This window comes from Falco punctatus (genome assembly GCF_963210335.1).
Source record: "Falco punctatus genome assembly, chromosome: 9".
Lineage (NCBI taxonomy): Eukaryota > Metazoa > Chordata > Aves > Falconiformes > Falconidae > Falco > Falco punctatus.
Genome location: NC_137589.1, coordinates 38,075,523 through 38,103,339, shown reverse-complemented (window position 1 = coordinate 38,103,339; position 27,817 = coordinate 38,075,523). Strand labels below are relative to the sequence as shown.

Sequence of the window (27,817 nt, the reverse complement as noted above, 5' to 3'; positions counted from 1 at the left end):
CCTCCCTCTCTCCGTGCTGGCCCAGCTGTAATCCCAGTCTGCACCAATGCACAAAGCCCATTGCAGCACGCAGTGGGAGTAACCGCAACCTTGCGTGACCTTTGCCTTGGCAGCTCCTCTACAGAGTTTGAAGCATTGCTGCCTTCCACTCCTGAAGATCTTACCTAAACACATTGATTTTTAACTCGTAAGAAAGGCTCTGGCTCCCAAGGAGACTTTGAAGTAGATTCTAAAAAAGACGTTAGTCCTAGTCATAGGACCAGGGGTTGTCTATGTCAAAGAACAGGGAGAAAGGGCTGTAATTGTCCCTTGCAGCTCTGACCACTGATTCATAGTCACACTGGCACGGACAACACTGGTATAGACAATATTTTTTGTTTTTTTTTTCTGTAGAAGACAATGAGGCTATGGTGTCCCATGGACACCCGCAGTCTCCTGGGCAGGGATGAAAGCAGTCTCAGAAGGGAAGAGTCTCTACCTTGGAGGAAGAAAGCCCCTAAGGACAGCCATGAGGTCCACTCCCAAGACAAGGGCTGCTTAACAGTTGCTCTTTTCATGCTGGCTTCTTTCTCCTTTCCCAAGCAGTACAAGCCTCAGGAATGCTCCCATGGACTACGCAAAGGGGGGGTACCCTTATCTACCTATAGCAGTCCGCCCCAGCCCACCCATTCTCCTGTCTTCCATGGAGGCACACAGGGGCCTCCAGGAGCTAATGGTGCTGGCCCATTCCCACCCCAGGGACAGGTTAACTCCCTCCTGTGTGGGGCCCAAACTGTCACCAGCACAGAGGTCTTTCCCAAAGATATCCCACCTAATTACTCATGCCCAGGATTAGCAGGTTCAGCCAAAGAGATCTAAAAGACCTCGCTTGACACGGCATGGCTGCCCGTTGGCTTTGGCTGTTGCAGAGCTGATCAGTACGAATATGTCATACCTTGCCTCAGTAGAGCAAATATTCCATGCTATTCAGCAAGTTCCTCACCACAGGCTTCTCTCTTTTGTGTTTCAGAGTCCAAGCTGCACCTTTGCAGGGTGTCCTTACTTATTTCTTAGATGTCACTTGGGGCTCAGTGTGTTGAAGTCACTGCCCGTGAGACAAACTATACCTATGCTGAAAGGTCAAGTGCAATAAACGTGATACTCAAGTGCTGAATATTGCTCGTTTGGACTGATCAGAATATTTCTGAAGTGACTGAGACCAAATTCTTCCTGTGCTTAAAACCATTTTTCTCCCAAAGCCATGTTTACAAACGCCAAAAATATTTTGAATGAGGAATTATGAAAGCCTGAAAGCATTTACTTATAGAGGGCTGTTTCAACATTGCAAATACTTGTATGTAGTTGAGCCAGGTCCTGTTGCTCACAAGAACAGCCTTCACCAATCTGTCAACACTGCCTTGTCCTAACTTGTCCAAGAGAGAGCTCAGAAAATCAACATGACTTGAAGAGACCCTCAAGGTGCCACTGTGCAAATATAATGCTGGTGCAGGGCAGGGGGATGGTGAATCTGGCAGGTATATTTGCAGAGATTACGTTTTTGTGGGTCACTTTATACCATAGGGACTTCCAATCTCTTGGAATTAATTATTCTCCTGAAATGGTAAAAAACTTCATATTTTTCTTAATATAATAAATTTAATTGTGACTTAAATTTCTTGGTCTATAACGTGTTTAAGGATTATAAGAGTTCAGACGTTTTGTTGAACCATTTTTGCACTGAACTTTACCAACTCCAGGACAACAGGGAGTTCTTCAACAGAGCCAAATACCAGTCTACCTTCATCCCCAAACTCAGGAGATTCTTCATAGTTTGCATTACACCATCTTGCTCTACAATTTGTTCCCCTTCCCTACACTAGACTTTTGCTCATCCTTTCCATTACTTCAACTAAGAGACAGCAGTTTAGGGTAGAGAATATTTTCTTTTACTTGTCTTAGAATTCCCTGGCACTGGTTTAGCATGGTGAAAATGTGATTAATAAGTAAATAAAAGTACTGGCATAATCAGAAACTCTATTCAGAAATGATCTCATAACTCCTGCTTCGACCCTGCCAAGCGGGGCTTCTATTTCAATATCAATATTTAGCGGAATTCACGGCCACAGAAATATTTCCAATTGCCACCTCCAAAATGTTTTCAAAGCAGCATACAGCGATTACCTGAAAAATAAATGGAATCTCTCAATGACTTGAGGGATTCAGCCAAACCACCAAAAAATCAGGCTTTTAACATTCCTCACATGAATTCCCTCACACTATGTCTTCAAATCAGAATTAAAAGTTATGTGTGGGATTATCTGAAAAACTCTCAACCTCTCTTTTCCTTGAAAGTCAGAAATCAGGAACAGTAGAATAATAATGGGCCAGATTTGCAGTAAGTTTGATCTGGGGTCTCGCCTCACACATGGATTTACAAGGAGCATGAATCCCAACCCTGTTAACCCATAAAATAATTTGCAGTGCCTTATCTTATATTTAAAACTGAAAAACTGTATTTATATTCATTTTATTGTCCATTTGCACTGCCAGGAAAAGAACTAAACCAGTGGAACTGAAGCACACAGATCAAGGACCCTCACAACAAAGAAGAGCACCTTGTGCCGAAGAAGGACGCTTTGTGGTAAAGAGTGCTTCAGTAAAAGTAGTGCTACAAAGATAGATAAAATCAGAAACAAGAACTACAAGATTGCTTATATATTTGTGGCTATCCAAAATAGCATATATATATAAATAAATGTGAATTTTGCTTCGCTCAAAATATTTTATGGGCTTTGAGTGACTTTGATATACATTAAGACTACTACTTATTTTCTGGGTTTCAGTAAAGAATAGGATGTTTCTTATTCTCCTGCCCCTCTTCCACTTAAGGGGGGCACGGAAGGAGGAAATAAAAGAGACTGAATTTCAAGATTTAATCAGAGCAGTAACTACTTTTCCACTACACGTATTTAATTCAAAAAAGCTAGCTTTTGTTACAAAATGTTTCAACCCAGGGCTCAGACTCTTCTGTTCACCTACACCGCCCTGCAGCATTGCACCATGCCATACTTCTAGCATGACTGTTCCTAGCCAAGCCCAAGACGAAGACCAGCCACAATCCCAGAGGCCTCTGAATAACCAGCAGAAAGCAAGTCAAAGTAACACTTCCTCCACCAACTACTCTCAATTTTTCTCGGGAAGCATTAACTTAGGTTAACCCCATCCCTCCCTAAAAGCCTGAATGCATCACCAAACGTGGGGATTCCAGGCTGCTCATCCCACAAGCGCTCTTCACAGCATCCCTATGATGTAGGTCTGGCAAATCTTTTCTCTGCCTCCCTCCACATGTCCCTCCTGTCATTATAAGAGGGCTCCTGTACAATTTAATTGAAGGGAAACTTTCTCACCAACTCCAGCAGAGCTGAAAAGTCAACCAAACCAGAGGCTTGCTTTGCCCTGCCACCTTCTTCCCATCGCTACCGGTAACAGTTACAAGGGAGTTCAGCAGGGAGAAGATTAAGTTCCTATCATACATGTAGCCCTACCTTCCCCGTATCCAGCAAATGCTAGATGGCTTTTAAAATAAATTTCCTTAACAACCAAGTACTACTATTTAACAGGACCCATGAGCACTCCTATAGCATTTTACAATTCCAAATCACTGCATAAGTATTAATTAGCCTTAATGACTCATATTACCTAATAAGATAATGAAAAACCCTGCAGCTCACAGTATCTACTTCTGTTTTCAGTGAGAGCTGAAATGGATCTTTTAAGAAGATATATTGTCTTCTAATTCCTTTTTGCATATCCCTGTAATAACTTTTGGAAATAATTCAAAGTGTGCTGTGGCATTTTTTTTCTTCTTAATTTGCTAAGACTCATTTATTGCACCAAATACAGTCTTTGCCATAAAATAAAAATACAGAGGTTTAGTGATAATATTTGTTTCTTAGGAGGCTTTCTACTGAATGACAACTGGTGCAGACTCACTGTTTGCTAAGGCGATGTAGATTTGCTGCCTGTTCTTTATGGAGAATAGCAGCGTCTTTCTTGGTTTCTTTCTGGGTTGCCACTGCCAAGGTAATACTTAATGGATTAAGTCTTGTGAAATGAATTCTGTAAATAGAACGTGGGCTGAGATCATTTCAACTCATTTCCCCTGCGTCCCCTTCCCGTCCTGGAAGCTGTCAAATACAAGCAGCTTGAAGTCCCAGTGTTAGTCTTGAGTCTCACTAGATGCATAAAACAGCTTGTTTTTCACATACTTTCTGTGATGGCATTAAAAAAAAAAATTCAAGAAAAAAACCCCAACCCTTCTCAATTCCACCCATCACTATAAACTGGATACAGCTAATCTTGCAGGGATACAAAACATTGCTCTGCTTGTCCATCATTAGAGCTCAAGAAACCTATGTTTATGATAGAATTACAGTCGAACCTGAGATATTTTAAAGAAAGGGACAGAACCAACTGTGGGTTTGTAAACAAACAATATGGTTTTGATGTCAGCCATATCATTTCACGTGCTGGAACAGTTTCTATCATGCAGCCAGTTCCTGCCCCTGAAGAGTATCACTTTTAACATAGATGTATTCATGATACGGGACAGCACGTCACATTCAAGAAACTATAGGGTACTGCTGAAGGCGAGGTCTGCACTGCAATACAGCTTCACAATCTTTCCAAAGAGCAACAGAGACCTTTCCGCTCAAGGAAGAGAAGGAAAAGTTGTGTTTACTGTAGAAGAAAAAAAAAGAAAGCAAACAGGAGGTGTAGAGAGTGGGGACTGTCAAGGGGAAGGACTTTGTTTCTTCTTTAGAAATAAATCAGTTTGAGGGGGTTTTTTTCTGCATTAAAGTTATCCAAAAAAATCTGCATAACTTTTTCCACAGCAATAAATCCTCTCCACAACTCTAGTTCAGCAGCTCTTCAAACTTTGCTTTCAGTCTTTCTTGGGTCCCTCTCTCTCAGTGCTCTTTTGGTACTCGCCCCACAGACAATCCCCATGGAGAACAACTCATCCAGGGAGATTGTCCGTTAGGTCCTGCTCTGGTATCAAGGGGACTATCCCCACCACTGCACCATGGCTAGCCCCTGAATTCTGGTGCAATGAGTGCCAACCCACCGGGCAACGCAGAGGCAAACTCCCTCCCACCCCAAAGCACGGGCAGTCTGGGCTGCTAACAGACACAGACATCAGGAGCTGACACCCGGGTGATGCAAGAACACCAGCAAGATACCACGTTGGTATCACTGGTAGTGTCCGAAATATACCTCATGCTGCAGTTATCTAAGGGCATCAATGTGGGCAAAGTTATTTTCATACAGAGCATGATACAGATTGCTGAAAAAAAACCCTCACCTGGTGTCAACTGAATTTAAAGGGACTCCCTGTGTGGATAAAAAAATTATTTGTGAGCCTTTGTGTCTATCAGTTTGATACAAACATCTCCCAAATAGATTTCATTGAACAGTGTAACAGATGGATAGAGCATGCTGCCTTTTTTTGGTTTGTTGTTTTTTTTCTAGATAGTATCTTCTACTCCACCGATTCCAGTTCCCCACGTTTGCAGAAAACCTGGTGCCTCCCAGAGGTGTTGTAGAGCTCTGTGCTGCGTACTCAGCTCTGGCTGTATGCACACATACACTAACAGCATCCTCCCGGCACAGCTACCTGTGTGCCTACACATTTGGAAAGAAAATAGGAAACAATTCCTTTTGCTGTTGTTTCATAACACAGAATCCTCAGTACTTGTTAAAAAACTCTTTCAAAAAAAATAAATTTTTTTCCAAGGAAAGCTGATGCTTTCAACAAAAAAATTCTCAGAAACTCAAACTCTACTTTTAGCCAAAAATGTGAGACCAGCCTTAGGTGTAGTAATCAGACTGATACCATGAGACCCGCACAGAAGTTTTAACCAGTTGTGCTCAGCTATTTACAGATGAAGGCGAGCTGCAATTCTTTCCTTTGATCTATTTGTTGGCTTCAGGATTACATTACTAAACCTTGCTTTTTAATCACAAAATGTCAGAGCTGAATAATTTGGTGAAGAGAAAAATAGCTACTTCTTTGTGTTTTTCATTAGATCAGGCTTTTGATGCCTCCTGTTTCCCAGTTCCAGTGCCTGAGCTTTATGAATGACACGACCACGCAGTGCCAGAGCCTGGGATATGCACACACACTGTATTTCTTTACCTACATCCCCACACCCTGAGCGGATACACCCCCCCGGGTCTGATGCCATCCCCAACTGAAGCAGTGCAGGATGCCACACAGACACATTATCCCATGGTGAACATCAATATGCCATGTTGTCACTTATCTCTCAGCAGCAGCTTCCCTTGCGAGTAAGCCTGGGAGCTCACACTTTTCCAAGACCCCTCACCCATGTGTTTATCTCTGCAGTGCTAGCAAACCTTTGAAGCCAAGGAACCTGAGAACTGCTGGAAGGAATTCGTAAAAGATGTCCCAGCACTGTGGAGCAGACCATAAAAGTGCCTTGAGCATGTCTGGGGACAGACATTTTACAAGGGCATGTAGCAATAGGACAAGGGGAAATGGTTTTAAACTAAAAGGAGGGAGATTTAGGTTAGGTATTAGGAAGAAATTCTTCTCTGTGAGGGTGGTGAGGCGCTGGCACAGGCTGCCCAGAGAGGTGGTACATGGCCCATCCCTGGGGGTGCTCAAGGCCGGGCTGGATGGGGTTGGGGGCAACTGGTCCCATGGCAGGTGTCCCTGCCCGTGGTGGGGAGTGGAGTGGGATGGTCTTTAAGGTCCTTTCCAACATGGACCATTCTGTAATTCTGTGGTTCTACGATAACTAGGGTATAGTAGCAGTCTTTCTGCCACAGGATGGAGCTCAGTGCAGGCTGCAAAGCATTTCTAGGAAGCTGGATAAATACTCAAACATCTCTGCCACTGATGTCCATACTTCTGCTTCTTGATTGCTATCTGAGCCCATGCTGGCAGCTCAAAAAGCCTCATTCAGGCAGGTCTGCATCCCGTTGCAGAGCCTGCACCATCAATATGCCTCCAGGTAGATAAATTCTAAAGTGACTGTAAAAAAATCATGTAGGTGAAGGTCTTGATCATGTCTGAAAAAGTACAATACAAAAATAGTTGGAGGAAAAAAGCACCAGATTTTGTAAAAAGTGTGTATGTGAGCTCTGTGGCTTCGATTTTGTCCCACTTACTCTGTTCACCATCTCTACAAAGCGTTTCTCACACAGAAGCATATTTTTAACTATGCTGAAAAGAACCTGCCACAATTGGAAGCTCAAGCTGCTTTTACCCTGGATAAATGGGACACAAATGTCACGCAAGAGGTTAAATGGCACAGAAAAGATTTTTTTCCTCTTTTTAAACCTCGCATGGCAAAATAGCATTAATGGGGCTGATCCTTCTGTCTGCAAAATCTCACCGAATATAAATATTTAAGACAAACCATCAGAGTTCTCCTTCTACACGAATACAATGCACAACCAGAAACTGCTTTACTGAAGGAGTTAAAGTTTTCTGCAATAATGCAGCAAATCACTCTATGCAACAAACAGCAGGCACATTCTATGGCAGTTTCTCCACAGACTTCAATCTATGGGGGAAAAAAAAAACCCTTGATTTATTATATAGCATTTGGACAGTTGTGAAAGAAAATTTGCCAAAGATCAGAATAATCAACTCTTTCACCCAAGCAGTTTTTTTATGGAAGAAAAAAGCACAGAATGGGTCTGAGCAAAATAAATAAAAATTCCACACTTTAACCAACAGAACCTTTTGCGTCATTCAGAAATATTTACAGACATGCAGAATCTTTTATCATCAAAAAGACACTCTGGCCTTTAAAATTACAACTTTTTCTTGTATTTTGTTTACTGATGGCCTTTAAACTAGTGGGTATCCCTAACTTGTGGCATCTCTTCATGCTGTGTGTGTGTCATGTAGGAATTTTTAAAGCTGCGCCTTGCTATTTTCCCCTTCCCTTGAAACATCTCTCTTTTGCTAAGTATCATCTGCAAATTTTTTTAAAGATAGAACACCATCCTACTAGCAGCATCCATCACAAGTTATTGTCACTAGTGCCTCAAACACCAGTTTTCATCAACCAACAGGGCTGCTAATCAGCCAATATTCACCTGGCAGGGGCTAGCTGTTTTAGTACAATTAAATACAGCTGGGAAGAGGGCTGAAAACAGAAACATACATTAGCCATTCACAATATAAAAGTATACGTACAGACATAAGCCTCTCTCAGAGCTCAGTAAAGGTATTAGCATAGCATCCCTGTTCCACTTGCCTATTTAATTAGCACACAATGAAGGCCACACCAAATTTCCCTGCAAAGGATGTTGCATATTTTGGACAAAAGAAAAAAAAGGAGAAAAGTTGCTTTTAAGTGCAGTCCAAAAAAATAGCTCCTTGGTTAAATGGCACTTTTAATAAAGATGTTTCCAGTGTTTGTTTATTTATCAAAAAACCATGTTTCGCTCTGGTGTTTTGATTTTTATTTCTGTGTAGAAGAAGGAGGGGAAAAAAGGCCTTTACTAAGCAAGTCTTTCAGTGAGACACCAGATGATGGATGGTCAAACACAGAGTCTCCTGTAAACACAGAGGGAACCAAAAGGTATGAACTGACTCATAATTGTGTCAACACAGGTCGCAGACCCTTGGTTTATTTCAGCCTTCCTGTTTTTCACAGATTTCTTTTCACACTACACTTTTTTTTTTAAGACACAGACTCTTTTCAGTACACCTTAGTAGGGTGCAAAAGCACACACGTCTTTACACCAAAATGTGGGCATCTACACACACATGCAGGCAGTATTGCCACAATTACAAGAGCAGCATTTTCCAGCCATGGCTTACAGCTGCATTAAACTAAGCCATGCCTTTCTTCACAGCAATCCATGCCTGCTCTAAACCGAAAGGTCCATCCCATCCCTGCCTCCAGCTTTTCCACAGAGGCTCTTGGGAAGCATCCAGAAAAGAAGATTACAACAAAACCTCAACAGCCTAGTCCTCCAGCTCATGCAACCCTCTAAGACTCTGTGTGAATTATTTTATTATTTTTTTTAACCAAAGTGGCAAGACTGTGTCTGACCAAAAGTGCTGGGAGGCAGAGACAGGGCAGAGGTCTGATGAGCAGAACCTACCAGTATTTGTCTCTAAACACGTCGAATTGAGGCTGTAGCCTCTTCCTTCTGTAAAGCTGTTCTTCTCTTCTGGTTGCCCATTTCCATAGAGACTGGAGGAAAAAAGCCTCTCTGAGGTCTCCAAAATTTCAGTATCAGTTTTGATTGGCACTGACCAGTGGGCTAAGAATTTGTTAGGGGAGGGACTGATGGGCAGACACACTGAGCAGCAGCTCCGCTGATGGTTCAAGAAAGATGCTTCAGTGCATTCCCTCAGAAAATCACCTGCAGAGACACTTTGTCACCTGAAATCCTGAGATCCTTTTAAATAACTTGCAGAAAATAACAAAAGAAGATGGGTTAAAGTCAAGGGAGTTGTTCTTCCTCAGCAGAGACTGTAAAAGCAGCAGCCTAAGGCCAGACTGCAGTGACCGCTACTTGTCCCTGGACATCCATAAGCCACACAGAGCCCAGTGCAATGCATCTGCACATGCAACTCATCCATCCTGAGCACCTCAAATCAACTACACATGTGCAAATGACTTAATGTTATTGACCCAGAGAGTTCGATTCATCCACAATGTGTCAGATCCCCTGTATGAGCAAGGAGACATTTATAAACAGTCATAGTTTGTTTGGGATGCTTCAATCTCAGCCAGATTAACTGAAACCTGGTAGAGCCAGCAAGGACAAATGACCTTACGCAGGCTGAGCAGTGCCTTATTTCTTGTGTAATCACATCCAGCTCAGTGGGAAAGCTACTCGATAAAAATCAGAGTCACAGAACAAGTATTTGGGCCTTATTTCCCCGTTGTGTAGAAGTCAGTTGCTGAAATTCCCAGTCAACAGGTAATGTCTGCAGTGAAGGCAAATCCATCAAGAGCATCGCGAGGGCTCTTGCCCTGTTACTTCACCAACTCATTCACAACAAAAATGCAAAACAAATTACATTTAGGACAATGATGACACACAAAAAAAGCCAGAAACAGCATTTCAGAAACAGAATTCATTAGCAGACTTTTTTTAAGGCTACTCATTTTAGGATATTACACCGTCGTAAAGAGCAAGCATTTTATATGGTGCCACTTCCACCTGTAGAAACCAAAGCTGATGGAACAGCAGAGAGAATTCCCTGCGCAAATTACAATACATTAAGTCAGATTTGTTTCCAGCATATTTTGTACCTTCAGAAATTGTTCCAGGGTTTTTGTGTTTGTCAAGTGGCCATAAACTGGGAAAACTTAAGCTCTTGTCTCCTGCCTCCCCCTCCTTTCTTTACCTCCTTTTAGCCCTACAGCAGAAGATGAGGGAAGCAAAATTTACTGAAGACGACCATGAAAAGAGTTTCAAAACATTCCACATATTTTCTCTGCATAAACACGCTGTGAATTTCAAATGTAAATAGTGCCAGGGCACTGTCACTCAGACCCCAGGAGTTTACCCAAGTTAGAAAAATTACGCTGCCTGTTATCTCAGTTGTTACAGTTTCTTGCCTTTCATTCATTCATTGCCAGTGGCTGGATTTTATGTCACTGTAGCAGAGAAAAGAAGCCTCAATGGCTGAAGTTAACCTCTTGGGGAGAGATCAGTAATGCTGGGCTTTCCAGTGGAGAACGCACAAGGAGACAGCTGCTAGCCTTGCTTGCCAAGGCAGCAGTCAAAAGAATGCTGAAATTTGGCAGGTATGAACAGGAGAAATGTTGTGTTATGAAAATGGCCACTGCAAGCTCCCTTCCAAATCTGCAGTGTTTGGCCCACATTGATAAAACAAAGTTAGTTAAAAAAAGTTTTTACATGTCCTATAAAAAGCTACATAAAGTAGTGTTGTGGTTGTATGGAGGATAGTACTGCTGAGCAAACCTGCCTGGCAGAGGGCAGTGGCTAAGGCTTCAAACATCGTATCCAGTCTACAATGACTATTAACCTTTAACTACATCACCAATCTCTCTGTTTTCATTTCTTCCCCGATAAAAAGCTACTTATTACAAGGGAATGCAGGATACAATGAGGGGATACATTTCTGAGTGTCCTTTTAGAGCCAGGGTGGTCCTGGTAGGCACTGAGTCAAAGCACCTGACGCATATGCCAGGTACCATCCAAGCGAAAAGTCCCTTTGGCTCCTAGAGCCTGCGCATGCAACGCCAAGCCCCCGGCCGCTGCCAGCCCAAGCCCTGCCTTGCAAGCCCTGCGCCTGATGCATACGCGTTATCTCCTCCTGAGCCATGGTGCCCTCTAAGGAACCAAAAAATGCTGAGTTTGCACGGCAGCATCACGGGAGCTATATGCATTGTCTGCCCTTCTCTAAGCTGCTTCCATTAATAAGTACCTTTAACACTGTCCTGCTGAACCAGTCTCAACACATGTTTTATTTATGCAATACTTCCAAAGAAGAAAAAGCTCTTACCTATTGTTCTTCGAAGATCTTCACACTGGCTAATGTGAGGGAATTTCAAGATTTCCTTCCACTTTTTGCTTTTGCCTTTGCGTTTCCCTCCACCCCCTGCAGAGAAAGAAACAGCAGGATTAGATGGCTTTCAGGGCATAGCCCCGTCACAGCTCTTATGGATATCGTTAATAATTAAAGCCGAAACATTGTGGATAGATGTACAGATCAAGCCTGAGCTTGTCTGTGCTGAAACAGACCGAAGTGGCAGCATCTAGCACATCAGCTTGCTAAACGTTGGGAGCACAGGCTTGCAGCCCACCAGGACCAGTTCAGGTGGCATCACCTCTGTGTCAACTAACAGCCACTTCACATGAGTCAACCTTGTAAAATTACCGCTCACAACTTTTCAACCTGGATCTCCCCCTTCTTCTTTTGGGATGAGCCCTGATGCCATCCCAAAATAAGGGCTGGAAACTGAAGATCAAAATTTAACTCTCATCATCCTCACCCTGCATTACATATACTGCCAACCTGGCTTTACCGCTGATGTTACAGACTGGTCACTGCTGCTTCCACAGGAGAACAGTGGGGGAAAATCAATATAATATCCTTATAAGGAAAAAAATATCTTTCTGGTTCCTTTTTCCCCTTTTCACTTTCCCCTGAGACTTCTTGAAATGGGCTGTCCTCAAGGTGAGTGACCTAACTTGCTTCTCCAGCTCTGGCTGGATGAAGTCCAAGACCCTCAGCCTTCTCATGCTGATGAATATCCCTCATCAATGTCCCTTCACAAATACCTTGCTGCAGGCATCACTGGCATCTCCAGGTGCCACACCTGAGCTTGCCAGGGGAATGCCTTCTGCACTGGGCTCCGCCAGTAAAGATAGTGTTTCCAGCATACCTCACCTTGCTGGGATCACTAGACAACACTGCACCGGCAAGGTCAGGCTTCCTCAGCCCAAGCAAGCCTAATGCAGGCTGACATGTGTCACAGCACTCTCAAAACTAGCCAGCTGCAACCAGGTCTTTTTCCATCACATACCAAGTTAACTTCACTAAGTAGTTGGCATGCTTTGCCCCGGCACAGCCACCAACCCCCCACAAGGCCTCAAAGGTCCCTCTACTGTTCATGCTGCTTCTTCATACTGTTCTGGCCAGTCCCTCTGCTTTTCTTCTCCTTGACCCTCCTCATCCAGGGTGCTCACGCTCTCTCTCCTCTCTGCTTCTTCCTCTCTCTCTTCCTCGGCTCTCAACCACTTAACAGAACCAGCCACAGCTGCACTTTATCTACACCAGCCAACCCACCGCCCCTGAAGCCAGCCCACAGCTGTACATTATCAATGATAATTAACCCAGCTTCATTCCTCTACAATTCCCCCTTTTTTCTTTCCTTTTTTCCTCCTTTTTAACATTTCCTATCTCATGTTTTTACCAATCATCACAAACTTCTCACAAATAAACTTTTCATACAAGCCTCTAATTATTCTACAATTCCTCCCTTTTTTTTGTTCTTAACATTTCATACTTTATGTTTTTAATAATCAGCACAACCTTTTTACAAATAAATTTTTCATACAGTCCAGACAACTTGTCCCTGAACTCATACACATATCCCTTCTTCAATTTTATCTTGGGCTTTTCAGCTTCTGGGGGCTGATCACCTTTCTTCTCATCTGCTTTCTTGAAGTCTGGGGGTTTTCTTCAGAGTGGGGTTCTGATGAACTTATAGTACCTCATCCTTTCACCTCTTGGGTCACACCAGACAGTAATCTGAGTGAGCTTTCAACAGCAGCAGATCTAGAATACAGCACTAATACATTACTCTGCGTCCCAACAAGCTTCTCAACATCCTTGTGGTCACTCATTTCTTCTACGACTGGAGACACCTTCACCGAGCACATAAACACCGGCAAGGATACCACCTGGCCAAGCAGCAGCAACAACAGCAGGAGCAGCACCTTGCTGCTCCCGCGCCTTCCCCCAGCACAGCCATCACTGCTGTCTGGCCAGACCCGCTCTGGACCCGCCGCTGCTGCCACATCTGGCCAGGTACCCTGCTGCCATCGCCTGTTACCCTCAGTCTCTTAACTCCACAGCAGTCAGGCTTCCTCCTCTTTGATCCCAACAGCTCACCTTTACCAGTGTCCGATCCAGATCCCCAGGCTCCTCCTGCCTATTTCAACATGATCTGGATCACAGGCTATCCCTGCCTGTCTCTGCTACGTTGGGCACCACCACCACTGTTCAAAACTTCAAATATCTCCCAGCACAGCCATCACCACTGTCACCGCTCATTACACTCAGTCTCATAAGCTGAAGGGCCTCACACGGGGGCACTGACTGTTGCAGCACAAACAAACCAGTAGGCTGCAACAAGGCTTTACCATTAGCCAGATTCTACTGTCGGTGATGTATCTCCCACCTCCAGAGGCCAGATCACACTGCTCCCCCTCTCCCACCATCCTCAGGGCTATTTAACCATTTAGCAGGAACAAGCTACAGCTGCAAATCATCTATGTCCATCAACCCACCGCCGCTGAGGCAAGGCCACAGCTGCACGTTATCAGTGCTGATCAACCCACTGCCTTCACTCCTCTACAGACATGCTGTGTGTGCCTTTCCCCAGTGTACGCTAGACGGGCACTCAGATCTGAACCAGCTCAGCCTAAAAGGCCATTTTTAGATTTTTCTTGTCTCTATTTTTATTTTTTTTACTGTCATCAGGCAATTTTTTACTCCAGCCCTCACCTGGGTTTCTCTTTTATGCCCCCACCCCATCTTATGCTGCCACATCAGTACTGCTGCAGGGGGCAGGAGGTGTAGTGTGATGCTGGGGGTTCCATTCCCAGCTTGTTTGTGTGCCTGTCCTGCTCAGAGAGGTTGTGCAGCCGACGGAGAAAGAGTATCCCTCTGGACATGAAAGCCCAGATGCAGACTGAGACTCTCTGAGTTGCTGTATTTACTGCAATTCAGTCCCTGCACACAAAATCTGATTCACTTGAGTCTGTTTTACATGCGCTGGCACGTCGAATGACTAATTCAGACCTGAGTTAATTCTGTAGAGGGCCTGGTAGAGTCACAGTTGCAGATTGAGGGTGTGTTGGGTACTACATGATATTGCAGGCTAAATTAGGAGAGTGTTGACTCAAAAGGTAGCAGACCGTTGCAGAGAAAACATGAGCCTTGGGAAAAAATGCGAAATAGTGCTCTCTGTGGGACATTTCTGATCACACAGTACAACCTTTGGTGCAGGAGTGCTCCTTCCGCGTCTCACCTTTTATTCCTTTGCTTTTGGTGACCAATGGTTTTGTCATTGCAAAGCTATGAATTATTTTAAACTCCTTATTGACAGGAACTTACTGTATGTCTACATGACGCAACGTAAAGCAGACAGATCTCTCCCAGCCATAAAGGAACTAGCTTTTTCAGACTGTCAGGAGCGCAGCTATACTACCCTTCCCAGGAATTAGTCTCCAGTAAAGCACAGGGAGCTGTGACTGCCCTCATGCTAGGCAGTTATTAGGCAACACAGATGTACCCTTTGGGTCTATAATGAATTCTGCTCCAACCTCCCCTCTTCAGTGCATCCCAAACACCGATGCTAAAGTAATTTCCTCTCCCACCCCTCTAGTCACAGAGTACCAAAGAGGCTGCCTTGCTCCCTTGCAGCATATGATGCTTGGCCTTGCCTGCTGAACGTCTTAGGTATGCTACAAGGTGCTGAGAAGCATTTTTGTGGGCTGGGCTGGGGTGAGCACTGCAATCACCTTTTCACCAACTCCTGGAGTGCATGGCTCTGCTCTGGTTGCCAGTGACCGCAGGGGGTTGGATTCAGCAACCTGAAGGGTCCTCACTGGCTTTCGTCTCCCTGAAAACCCACCCCTGCAATCCCGCAGGGCTGCTCCTGCCTGCCAGGATGCCGCCTCCACCTCTGCTCGCCCCTCTTCTCCTCTTCCAGGGGCACCTTCCTTTGTGCTCCTGCCCTTAATCCTCATCACACTGTACTTAAACTTCTTTGCACCCTCACTTCACACACTCCTATGGGAAATGCTGCTTTCTCCTGGAATTCATGCTTCCTTCTCTTCACCAGTCATCCTCTTTGGCTGCATTTTCTTCCCTGAACTATTGCTTCACGTTTTTCCTCACACTCATTTGTCTTGTAAACTTTGAGATCTATGCCTTGATGTCAAACCTCCATGGGAATTAAGTGAATTAAGTATACATCTGTCAGTGCTAGGGAAAGGATTAGAAGGGGAAGGCAAGGAGGGAGGGAAACTGTTGGGCTAGTGTCGGAGCAGAATGATCCCCAGGGTTTGAATCTGGGATTCTGGATCCCTTTGTCAGGCTGTCAGCTCCCAGAGCAGCTCAAGCCACCTCCACGCTCAGGCATGTGCTTTTCACTTCTGCCTGCTGCCTCTGCCACCGCAGGGACCCACCGCTCTGATCAAGGACTAGACAGAGCGGGGTGCTGCAAGAGGACAGGCAGGAGTTCTTTGCTTAATGTATGAACAGGCACTGGAAGCAGCACGAGAGGTATGCAGCTGCTTGGGCAGCAGTGCCTGCTAGGAGAGAATTTCCAGTAATTTCTGGACACCGGAGGCAGTGGGAGTAAGCCAGATGAAAGCACCCTTTAGGGTGCATCTGCTCAACACTGGTACTTCTTCACTCACTGAAGATCTACCCTCTAGGCCAAAGCACTGGAGATTTCAGAGCGCACCTTTACAGAAGTCCTCACAAAATGGTCGCATCTTTAGCAGCATCAAGCTGTGCAGAGCATTGCAAAATAGCCCTTTGCTCCAAACGACAGCTTTGCGATTTGTGCAGAGGTGAAATGATTCTGCTAAGCTGGGCCAGAATGTTTTAAAAATCCATTTGCTGTAAAACATATATTGATATATTTACATTGGATGATGTATTTCCGACATTAAATTTCCATCAGAACAGGAGAAGGACTCTGTGGTTCCCTGTTACAACTGTGATCGATACAGCCAGTGTGTTCTCTTCTCTTTTGTGGCCATCCTCCAAAAATAAGCAGCCTTGCCTGATGAATCATTTGCTCTTAGCTGAGCATGAAGTAGCGTTACTGTTTTGCCTGTGACGTCTTTATGTTAAAGATTCTGATCAAGTGCTTTAATTGACCTGACCTTTCCGCTCTCAGCTTTTCTTGTGGAGCCAGCAAACACTGCTGGCTCCAAATGTTAATTCTAGGGGGTTTGATGGATATAATGCAGTGAGACAGCTGAGACAGGATAAATTGTCTAGCAGAGCTAAAAGCTAAAAGGGGAGGTTTCTCTGAATAGGTCAGTAATTGTGCAGGTTGCAAAGGGAAGCTTTTCACACACTGCCTTGATTGCTGCCTTTGCACTGTCTGCTCTGGCCAGGAGAGTTTGCAGTCTTCAAGGCAGCTTCTCAGGGCAGGACTTGACAGACACGCCATGCTGTGGATGTGAGTTCCATCATGTGGTGATGGAGGGTCTGACGGCTTTAAAATCTTGGTATGCTGATGATGACAAAAGGTGAGCTCCCAGCAACAGCATGAAATCTCAGCTCCACTCCCTTGCATGCACTTCACAACTCAGCATTCACAAACGGAGGATTGAAGCTAATTCTCTAACATGTCAACCAGTCCTACAGGAAACAAAAGTATTTGCTCTACATCCTACCTACTGAAAAATACATGGCATTTTTCATATCATCTTGTGATGCTGAATGGCAAATCTAGCTCTGATCTCTGCCGGCAAGGAGGGAGACATAACCAGAGGCATACAAGTACAACACTTGTGAGCAGCAGCTACCCTTAGCCTAAGGTGCCTATTTTATTTGCCACCATTATTCAGAATACACTTATTGGCCTAACATGGAGAGGAAGTAGGAAAGTATCTGCACATTACTAAGCCAGTGAGATGTTAAGTGCTTTGTCCAAAATGACATGAGAAATCAGAGACAGAGCAAGGAGCTGAAGCCAAGGTCTTGAGCCTGTTAATCCTGCTGATGAGGATCAAGCCATGCTCCTGCTCAGCTGCTTAAAGGTATTTCGTAACACAGAGTTAAACATAATGATGGGTGAATTCATTGCAGCATCATGCCTGTAGCATATTCTTGTCCTGCCGCATGCCACCATGCAAGGGGGCTTTTAAGCATGGCTAAGCTGGCTTCATACTTTTGCTCTGTTCTTGCCCAAGTTGATAAGACTGCCATCACACCCCATGCTGCCTGGCCTGGCTAAGCGAAGACGGCCAAACATTTCGTTGCCTTCAACTGTATTATCTGCAATCTAGTTAGTCCACACTTTAAATAAACTATCCACAGATCGCTGAAGGACGACGACAGTTCGTGCCTTCCATTTCGCAACAGTAGCTAGGCTCTCATCCAAGGCCTTCCCAACAAGAGCACAGAGCTCTGCACGCTCTGATTGCAAGGTCTTGATTACACAGCACGTGAAAGCAGTGGAACACCCCCACCCCCCAACATTAAAATCCAAGAATCATGGCTAGTGTCCTAGTTTCACTCAAAAGAAATTTACATTTCTTCTTCTCTTCCTCTTGCCAGCCTTCCTTTACTCACTCTCTCCCATCAAAGTCTGCAGCTATACGTTAGATATGAAACTGCCCTATCGGATTAAATGGATGGTCTGTCTAGGGCAGGATGGGCTGTGGGCAGCTTCACAGGAAGATCTTAGAAAGCTGTTTCTAAAGTATTTGGAAAGCAGAAACTTTCTTCCACACCCTATTAATTAGATATGACTAACAAAACATGAAGGCATATTGCTTCCAAAAATTACTTTTTTTTTTTTTTTAATTTATGCCACTTAAATTCAGGCTGTTCTTATGCCCTGAACTGTTGAATGGCCTTTTGCTTCATGCGGGTGTGAGTCCCACAGATTAACCATGTATTTGTGAAGGAAGAGAATACCAATTTTAAACTGCTTATTTTCCTGGAGTGTCTCTTGGTAATGAGACAGCACAAATAAAATCTACCAGCCCACCATTTTCCCCTAAGAATTTTTCATATCTAACTCATCTAGCCTCTAAGGCAAACAGTTCCACCCTTCTTAGACCTGCTTCATGTGGAAGTTCACCCAGGTTCACCATTCTTCTTTTATATTGGTCCCACCTATGGTCAGCTGTACTAGCTAATAAAAAGTTTGTTTTCCAAAAAGAAAAGCCACTGCTTGCTCTCCGCCCTTCATCCTGCCCTTCTCATCTGGGAACGCACTAAAAAAAACAGGAAACAAGATCTTACGTGACACTCCTGACTAACCTGTGCTTAAAACAAGCACTTACAAGACCATGAGGAACCTCTTTATGAATCCCCTTCTACGTCACCCCAAGGATAAGAGTATGAGGGCTGGATTTTCAAAAGCAGGTAAGTGGCCACCATCCACTGGGACCCAATGCCTCTGCAAACCAGCCTTTGGAGGCTCTCAATTATGAGATACAAGAAAAAGTCCACAACGCCCTCAGAAGAGAATCACATTACATAGCTCTTCTTACCGATGCTAATCTGTCTTTATCTCTTGCAGCTTTTTTTGATAAACAAGACTCTCTGAACAGTCACAGACCGTGATAACTGTTTTGTGCCCATCTTCCCTGCTGTCACGGCATGTTTGCACATAAATCATCTGCATGTTGCTACAAATACATAAGCCTGACAGCCGCTGTGTAAAACATCCCATTGCTTTTTGGAAATGAACAGCAGGTGTATTTAATATTTAAGCCTTCAGAACCACAGAGACCGGAATTTCATTAAGCAAAATCCAAGCTTCTCCCCAGCAGAGTCAGGCTGGCTCTGCAGTCTGGTTGCCAGAGGACCAGAGGGCAAAATATTTTGTATACAACTGACATCTAAAGTCCTATTAACATTGGCTTACAGAAATCACTGTTCATAAACAAATATTTACTGCAGGAATACCTACCTATTATTTAAATAAAAGGTCAAGTAGTACTGTAAATACTGGTGAGTGGCTGAAACATGACTTTACTAACACATTTTATATGTTAATAATCATGTGTATGTTAATAATATGCTTTAATAGCATCCACTGCCCTGAAGGGACAGAAGCAGCTAAGGGATTAGTCTTTGAAGACTGATCCTCGGGGCTTCGACTACCATATGTCAAGGCCATTTTGGTACTGCTCAAGGAATATGAAAAGGTCTTCACATAAGCTACCTTTATGTCTAGTTGGAGCACATTGAAAGGATTTTAACTAAACTAAAAAACCCACGTCTTTAATTTTTTCTGTTGGTCTCCAGTGAGCATGCCAAATTGTGGCACTCTCCACAGGAGTCTGCCTACATCCTCCATTGGGTATTTTTAATGCACATTTGAGATTATTTCAACACATTCTCTTTGGGCTTTGTGGGCCAGTTCACATAAGCTGAGTGTACGTTTCACTGCTATGCATATTAACAGGGAGTTGTTTGGTGATGTGATTTCCCAGGATGTAGTTTAATTTTCCCTTGTCTAAGCACCTTTAGTTTGTCTTTTATGGCGTCTCTCTCTTTTATGCCTTGTATTTTAGCTGTATTATGTTTATCTGCACCTGATGAATGAGCAAGCAGAAAGATCACTGACTTTTATGCCACAAGCAATAATAATTCAGAAGATACAAAATATACTGAAGCTTTACAGTCTATTAAAAAACCAAACAAACAGTAAAACTTACAAAAATAAAACCAGCTATCATCTAAAATAGTAAAATTAAGCGCAGCCCAAAATTTTAACTTCTTATTCTTGACCTCAAAGTAAACTAAGCTACTGGCACAAATCCAGGCAGCTTAGTTGTGTTTGAATGCATTACCATGTCTTGGGTCGTTCAGCAGGCTGATGGCTTCAAATTGAAAGGTGACTGGATAGTATTTGGCATTGTAGTTGGCAACAAGAGCAGAAGAGACAATGCAGTGAATCTGGAGCCACTGTGCTCCTTTGGGAGCTGTTTCTGGACCTGTAAGGTCTCTCGGAGGAACATGCAAAGGCTACAATGTCTGAACTTGGGGAGTATTAAGAGATTTTGTCCATCTGTGGTGTAGGTAACAGAAAACATTTGTCCATAACACTTCAGTATTGATGATTAATATGGGAGACCAACTTTTTGCACAGAGCTGTTGTGATTCAAGCTTATCACCCTGCTACAAATGGTAAATATGTCAGAGGAGTTTTCCCCCAAACTGGAGCTGAGAGTCAGAGGAGTTTTCCCCCAAACTGGAGCTGAGAGTCAGTATTTCAAAGTTCTAGAAAATTCTGGTTAAAAGACATTAATCCATTTCATTTTGATAATATTTGAGTCATTTCAGTTCTCTAATGTCAAAACATTATCATAGAACATATCAAATAGAGTATTAAGATGTATTATATCATCAGAACAAAATGGGTATGGTGAATTAACAGTCTTTACTTTTTAGAATGATGTTTCTATATTGTCAAAAAGAAGCTAGAAAAAGCACATCCTTTTCTTTTTTAAGTAGACACTTTCCTGCAAACACTTTCATTTTTGACAAAACTTCATTCTCAGAAAGAAAGATTCTTTTGTCAGAAATGTTCTCAACCATCACATGTTTTGAAGCACACAAGAATTAAACAAGGAACGTGGCCTCCCCATATCTGAATATTCCAGTGAATCTAAATTCCCACATTTCTCACCGGTTCCCTTAAGTTAACTTGCACAGCTGTGATTTACATTGACTAGGAGACCTGCTTCTCATTCTTCCAAAGAAAGAACGTAAATACCTGCTCCAGAAATCCTGCTTGAATAGGGCTTCATAAAATCTTTCCAGGAAGGAACTCCTCTTTAACCAATGGTTTTTTTAAACTTATGACCTGTTCTTTATATTTATTACCCTGTTTTAGTAACACATATGCAAGTCGCTGACCAACACCTCCAAACCCAAACCTGCAAATGCAGCTCATCACCCGCACAGAGTCCATGCCCATTGCCCATGCAGACTGCCCAGGAGCTGGTGTAGTGCTCCTGGATTCAGTGGCATTCCTCAAGCAACCCAAAAGTTCTTAGGGATGACCCCTAAATCCAAAATACCTTGAAGAAACCTGTGAGTCATAGTTAGACACTGACAGAAATGAGTAGAAGTCCAAGAAGGCTCTACCAATTTGCTGCTCCAACGTTGTGCAATTCTGATGTTTAGCAGCACAACAGGCAGCACAAAGCAGGCAGAAGGAAGACACAAGGACACTGGCCCTGGTACAGGCAAAACCATGGGGCTCAGCTCTTCTGAAAGCTCTGGTGCCACTTCTAGAAGGAGAACATGCAAAATCCCAGCCCTGAGCAGGGAACGATGTGGGTTCTGTCTGTCCCTGTCAAAGAGCTGTGTGGGCTTCTTCTCCTGCAAATAGTTCTGCAGTCTCTAAAAAAAGAACTTAGCCTCTGTGTTCCTGACATTTGAGTTTTATAAGTATTTCTGAACTGTGGGGAGGAGATCCAGCTGGATGGGAGGTGAGAATTCAAGTGTGTTCCTATCAACAGTCTGTAGCCAAGCTCTGAGAATTATCTTCTTTGCTGTTTTTTTGCCCTTACCTAAATAAATTTACCAATAGGGCTAAAGAAAAGAATTTTAGTGAAGATCATAAAAAATTAATTATTTGAGACAGGCTGTTTTATTAGGCCTGATGGATTTATTAGTTCCACCTAATTGGCAGAATTGGTAAAGCTTTGAGATGCTCTGATAAGAACCCAGAAATCCAGAAGTGTTTTGCTTTCCATACATAAATGACAGTTTAGATGGTTTATGTCTGAGCCAGGAAAACAGCCATTCAGGAAAGCAAGAAAGAAACTGTGTAGGGCCTCCGTGAAGGAGGCAGAAGAGCAAGTCACCCAAGGGAGTGAGGACTACTCACATCCAGGCACCTAGGGAGCCTACCTGAGTACTCAGCCCTGCCCTCTGGCAGGAAGACTGGCAGACCCCAAAGATTTGGAGATGCAACTCGTGTTTAATCAGCCGCACATGGCCTGATGCAAAGTGACTCTGCAGCCCCTTCGTGCTGCCTGTGCACGCACATATGCTACCGAACCACTGTGTTACCACAGCCTCTCCTCCTGCATGTAATCCCACCAGAGACACTGGCCCCGCAAAGGTGCTGATGGGGAGACTTGAGTAGCAGGGCACGGAGGAATTGTTATCAGGTGCCCAGTATACTTTTTATTTTGTGGTGTTTCTGTATTTTTGCAGCGGTCTAGAGGACCATTAAATCAGTCTCATGGTGCAGGGAGATAGTCCAAGAGCCATAAGAAGTGTCCTTCAATGATGCTTGGCTGGATTCACCCTTCTCTCTCAACACTTTCCAGACAGTTGACGTAAACAAGCTAAAAATTGTGAAAATTAGGCTGGGAACCTCCAGAGAACATGTGTATGGGCTAAATGCCAGCATTGTTATAAGGGAACATCTCTCCTGTGACACTTCAGCCCTTTTGCTTTCAGAGTCAGCCAGGAAGAAAAGTGTAGCATCGTAATGCGTCTGAGATAGAGTCACTTTGTGTTCGAGATCACCATCAGCCATGTTTCTTTACCACAAAGCAGAATGACGACCCTGTCCATCTCCCCGGCCCTCCTCAGTCAAACAACACGTCAGATTCTCAGCTCCAGACGTATGCATAAAGCATACATTAAACCCCAGATACATGACAAGCCTTCAGACACTCTGCAGAGGAAGTGTGGGGAGGGGGACGAAGCCTCCCTGAAACGGCTGGTCACAGTCACCATTTCCAGTGGCACTGACTGGCTGGCAGAGGGGGAAACGTGCTGGCACACGCTCTGGCTTTGGAGGAAAGAGGTACTATGTGGATGGCAGGGCAAGGGTGCAAAGGGGTGCACAGGGCTGAGGCAAAAGGACATGGTCAGCTTTGGGGGAAACTTCCCCCTTAACTACAAAGCCTGGGTTTGGCCCCATCATCTTGTCCAGCAACAAGGTACCAACAGCTCCTTTCTGTGCATCTTGCTGTCACCCCCTACTGAATCACCCCTGAAATCATACAAAACATTGTCCTCAAAAATAATTGACAGCCCAAGACATGATGGTAACACAATTGTATGCGTCAGCATTTAGGATCATGATTGTAAAAGGTTACAGGAGGGATTGAGGTTAATGGAGGTAATCTGTGATTATCTGATGTAACAGATTGCTCTGCCAGTGACTCATTCCTTCTGCCACAATAGATTGTGCGTTGCAGCTGCAAATAGCGAGCAGCATGGAGCCGGCTTACAAGCTGAGACTGTCCTTGTTGTTTGGAGAAACCCCTATGAGAGGGTGCCGAGCCACTGCAGGTGTGTGAAAGCCCGGCAGAGCTTTGCTGAGGGGAGCGGGTCCTAGCGGTGTGCTACAGTCACTCATCCACGGGTGCGTTACTATAGCTACCAGTTGAAGGACTCAACAAGAAAAGCAGAAATAAAAAGAGAAAACGAGGAGGTAGAAGACAAAAAAGAGGAAACTTGTCGTAAAGCAAAGGCAGAGGGTTCCTCTGATTAGCTAGTGAAGTGCTTCAAAAGTAGCGACTGAAAAATAAGGCTTAAAGGTTGCACGGCATAACCGTCAGATGATGCAAGCAGCTGGCACGCTCTTGTCTCGCCTTTCCCACCCACCCACCCCTCGAGCTGGCCATGGTGAGCACCGTCATATTAAACACAAAACAGCAGCTTTGTGCCAGGGATGGATTAACTATTTCCTCATTGCTCACAAAGTCCTGCACTTACACTTGCTCTCCCTGCAGCCCTGGGGCCAGAATTAAAATAAGGTATTGATTCGGGCCAACCACCCCGCAAGGAGCAGCGTTGAAACCGGCCACGATCAACAAGGATTCTACCACCGGGGACTCCAGGAGAGAGCAAAACCTAGGTACTGTCACAGCCTGGAAGATGACCACAGGGCGATCCTACTCCACCCACACCTCCCAGTGTGAAGACCCTGAATCTGGTTCAGAGCAGTCCCAGATGCTCAAGGCTAGCCCAACACACCGAAAGCAGCTGCAGCCAGGGACAGTCACTTCTAATACATACATAAATCTAAATAAACGTATAATTCCCAATCACATGCTTTCCTGACAGCCAGCTGTTCCCTTTGCCTGCTGTTATCCTCACTTGGAGATTAATGTCACTGTCTGGGACAGCTTATTAGCAATTTTTATTATGAAGCATATACATTTAGCTGGTGGTGGGCAAAAGCTAAGCCCTTGAGTAAATAAAATACCAGGGCAGCTCACAGGGAATGACAGAGAACAGATATCTGTGGGGTCTTTACCCTGGCTCTGAAGGCCAATAATGGCAGGAGGTCAGAGATCACCAGCTTAATCGTCCGAGGAATTAATGGTGACGAACGTCTGTTTCCCCTCTTGTTAAAACTGACACCAGATATTTCAGAGAAAGCAGAAGGGCACTTGGCCACAAAGGAATGTTTTGATGGCTGAAGCTGAGATTGTTGCCAGCCCAAGCCCGTCAGAGCAGCACGGGTCAAACAAAGTCATTGTCGGAAACTGCTGCTGACTCCAGCACAAAACAGAACATTCTGGGCCCAGTCGAGCAGCCACGGATTATCCTGCTCCCTTTGGAAAGAAAGATTGTTTGCTTATATTTTTAAAAAAGTATCAGATCCAGATCTTTGAATATAACCAGTATTAAAAAAAAATTAAATTGGGGGAGTTGCACCATATAAATCAGTCTGAGCTTTTTTCTTCCTGTTTTGAAGAAAACTTGAGAGCAACAGAAAAAAACCCAAACCCAAACTGTATTATAAAAAGCAAAATTTTTCTTTACATTGTGCCTCTCTGGAAAATGTTCTTTCATTGTCCTGTATAACCCTGGTTCAGACATGCATCTTTGAGTGGAAAGCATCATCATGGGAGGGGTAACGAAACCAGGAAATATTAGGGGACTGTTTTTATCCAGTTAGTGACATTTTGTGAAGCTGGCTAACACTTTTCTATTGAAGCAACTTCTTCTGCAGTTAAGAATGAGATCTACTTACTTATTTTCTTCTTGCTCAATCTCGTTTTGACTCAGATTTTCATGTGGAGTTGTGTGGACATGGATGAAAGCTTCCCTTTGTTTCATGGTGGTTATGTTAGTTTTGAGCTGTTGTGAAACACACTGAAGGGCAGATCTTTCCTGTTCATCTGAATACACGTGAACCCCTCTGGTGTTTAATTTAAGCTACATAAACAAGGAACGAGCACTTTCTGACTTTTAAAAAGTATAGTAACAACCTACCAGTCAGTTTCTGAGCTCCATAAAGTGAGTTCTTACATCATAAGTCACTCCCCTCATTATGGTACACGCTGATACCTTTAATTAATGGCAGTAATATGTAACACTGTCAACAAGGCTCTCTAACATCGAGTTAGGTGACTAAAGTCTACATATTCTTTCAGCAGTGATTTCCACAGAGGTCACATCAACGAGGGAACAGACACACTGGTTTTCAAGTAAATCTATGTGCTCAGTCTCTGACTGAGCTAATTATAATGGTGCCTTTAGCACTGCTGTCTTTAAGTGTCTGCCAGCATGTCCCTAACGAACCACCAGGTTTGTGTTTCTCTAGCCCAGATGGAAAAGTCTGATTACCAGGTCAGAGTCAATTCTAGCTCCGAGGCCGGTATACTTACATCCCACATGAATCTGGCTTGCTGAGCTTCAATTAACAACAGAGAAGTTAGTGACAAGCCATTGTTGAACTGTCTATTTGCTTGCTTCTTGCTTCTGCCACTCATCAGTACCAAAGAGAGGAAGGCTGCTGGGTCTACAGGGCTGAACAGTCCCCCTGAAGACTTAATGTGGTCCCAAAGGGCCAAGGGAGGCTCTGACTCAGCAGTTCCAGTGTGCCTGACACACTGTGGAGCAAATCCTGGTGTGAGTGGTCTGACCTGCACATGTGCCCACCTGGCCTCTGCTGGACAGAGGCCGTCCCCGCAGGACCCGGGGCCCATGTCACAGAACCACAGAATCACAGAACGGTTTGGGTTGGAAGGGACCTTAAAGACCATCCCACTCCACCCCCCACCACAGGCAGGGACACCTGCCACAGGACCAGTTGCCCCCTGCCCCATCCAGCCCAGCCTTGAGCACCCCCAGGGATGGGCCACGTACCACCCCTCTGGGCAGCCTGTGCCAGCGCCTCACCACCCTCAGGGGGAAGAATTTCCTCCTAATATCTACTCTAAACCTGCCCTCTCTCAGTTTAAAGCCATTCCCCCTTGCCCTATCACTACATGCCCTTGTACAAAGTCTGTCCTACCAGCCAAGCAAAATGAATGGAGGGGCTTTTGCAGCAAGAGCCTGTAAGCTGCTGCTTCAGAACGGGCAGCGGTCAGGGTGCAGCCCACGCCACCTGTGACAGCGCTGGCAGCAGACAGCAGTGCACCACTGCAATGCTAGGGGCACAGCCAGGTGTAAAGTCAGTCACACAGAGCGTGGTGCTGACAATTGAGGTATATATACACTGTTTGTGCGGCACCGAGAGTCACTCTGGAGCTGAAAAAACCCACAGGGAAGACACAATCTCTGCTGCAGGAAACAGGTGCTTTTTAAAATCCATATTTTGGTTGTTATTATCATTCCTTTCAGGGTGTCACAGCAGGAAAAAAAGAAATTCAGCTACTGCTTTAGATGGTGTTCTGATTTTTAAACTCGTGAGAGCAAAACCCCAAGCAATTCAACAGAAAATCCAAGCCTCCTTATCTCATCCAACTCCCCCAGTGACGCAGCATGCTCTGCACTGTGCAAAGCAACACAACAGCAAACACTGATCTTTGTGTCTAAGCATCTAAGCCCAAGTGGCACATGTGCTATTTCAGTACCTCTCGGGACCGCTCTGGGAGATAATGTAATTAATATTATCTTGGTGACGGCTATTTACCACATCCCACTGGGAAATGGCAATCTGTGCTTATGGAACTTGAACCCAATTAATACTCGCTTCCTACCAGTTTCAGGTGTCTCCTAATTTAAAGCTAAGTTTACAGACAAAACAGGTCAGTAACGCTTCCCAGTGAGCCGAACAGTATCTTAATCACTTGTGTTTAATAGGAAACAAATGACTGAGCACTGATAAAGTTCACCATTATGCTTTTGAGGAAAAGAAAAGCAACTACAGAACAATCTGATAACGAGAGAATTTGCTTCCTGTGAAACTTGATATTTATAAACGTTCTCAGTAAGGGGGCAAAAAGGAAATAATTTGAGCTGGCTGAAACTAACATTCTAAATCACATTTAACATTCTAAATCACATTTTAAAACGACAACAAAGCGGGACCCCAGCTGCAAACAGTGCTTATGGGGAAAAAATGCACAGGAACAGCACGAGGCAAGTGTTGGGGCTGCC

The 27,817-nt window shown here is 44.2% G+C and overlaps 1 protein-coding gene across 1 annotated transcript in view; it reads right to left on the bottom strand.

The window, feature by feature from the left end:
- GRK5 (G protein-coupled receptor kinase 5) overlaps positions 1-27,817 on the bottom strand; it is a 162,162-nt gene that overhangs the window by 79,022 nt on the left and 55,323 nt on the right. Inside the window, exon 2 of the mRNA XM_080401226.1 lies at positions 11,516-11,611. Coding sequence (XP_080257352.1) covers positions 11,516-11,611 — 96 coding nt within the window. The remainder of the gene's footprint in view (positions 1-11,515; positions 11,612-27,817) is intronic.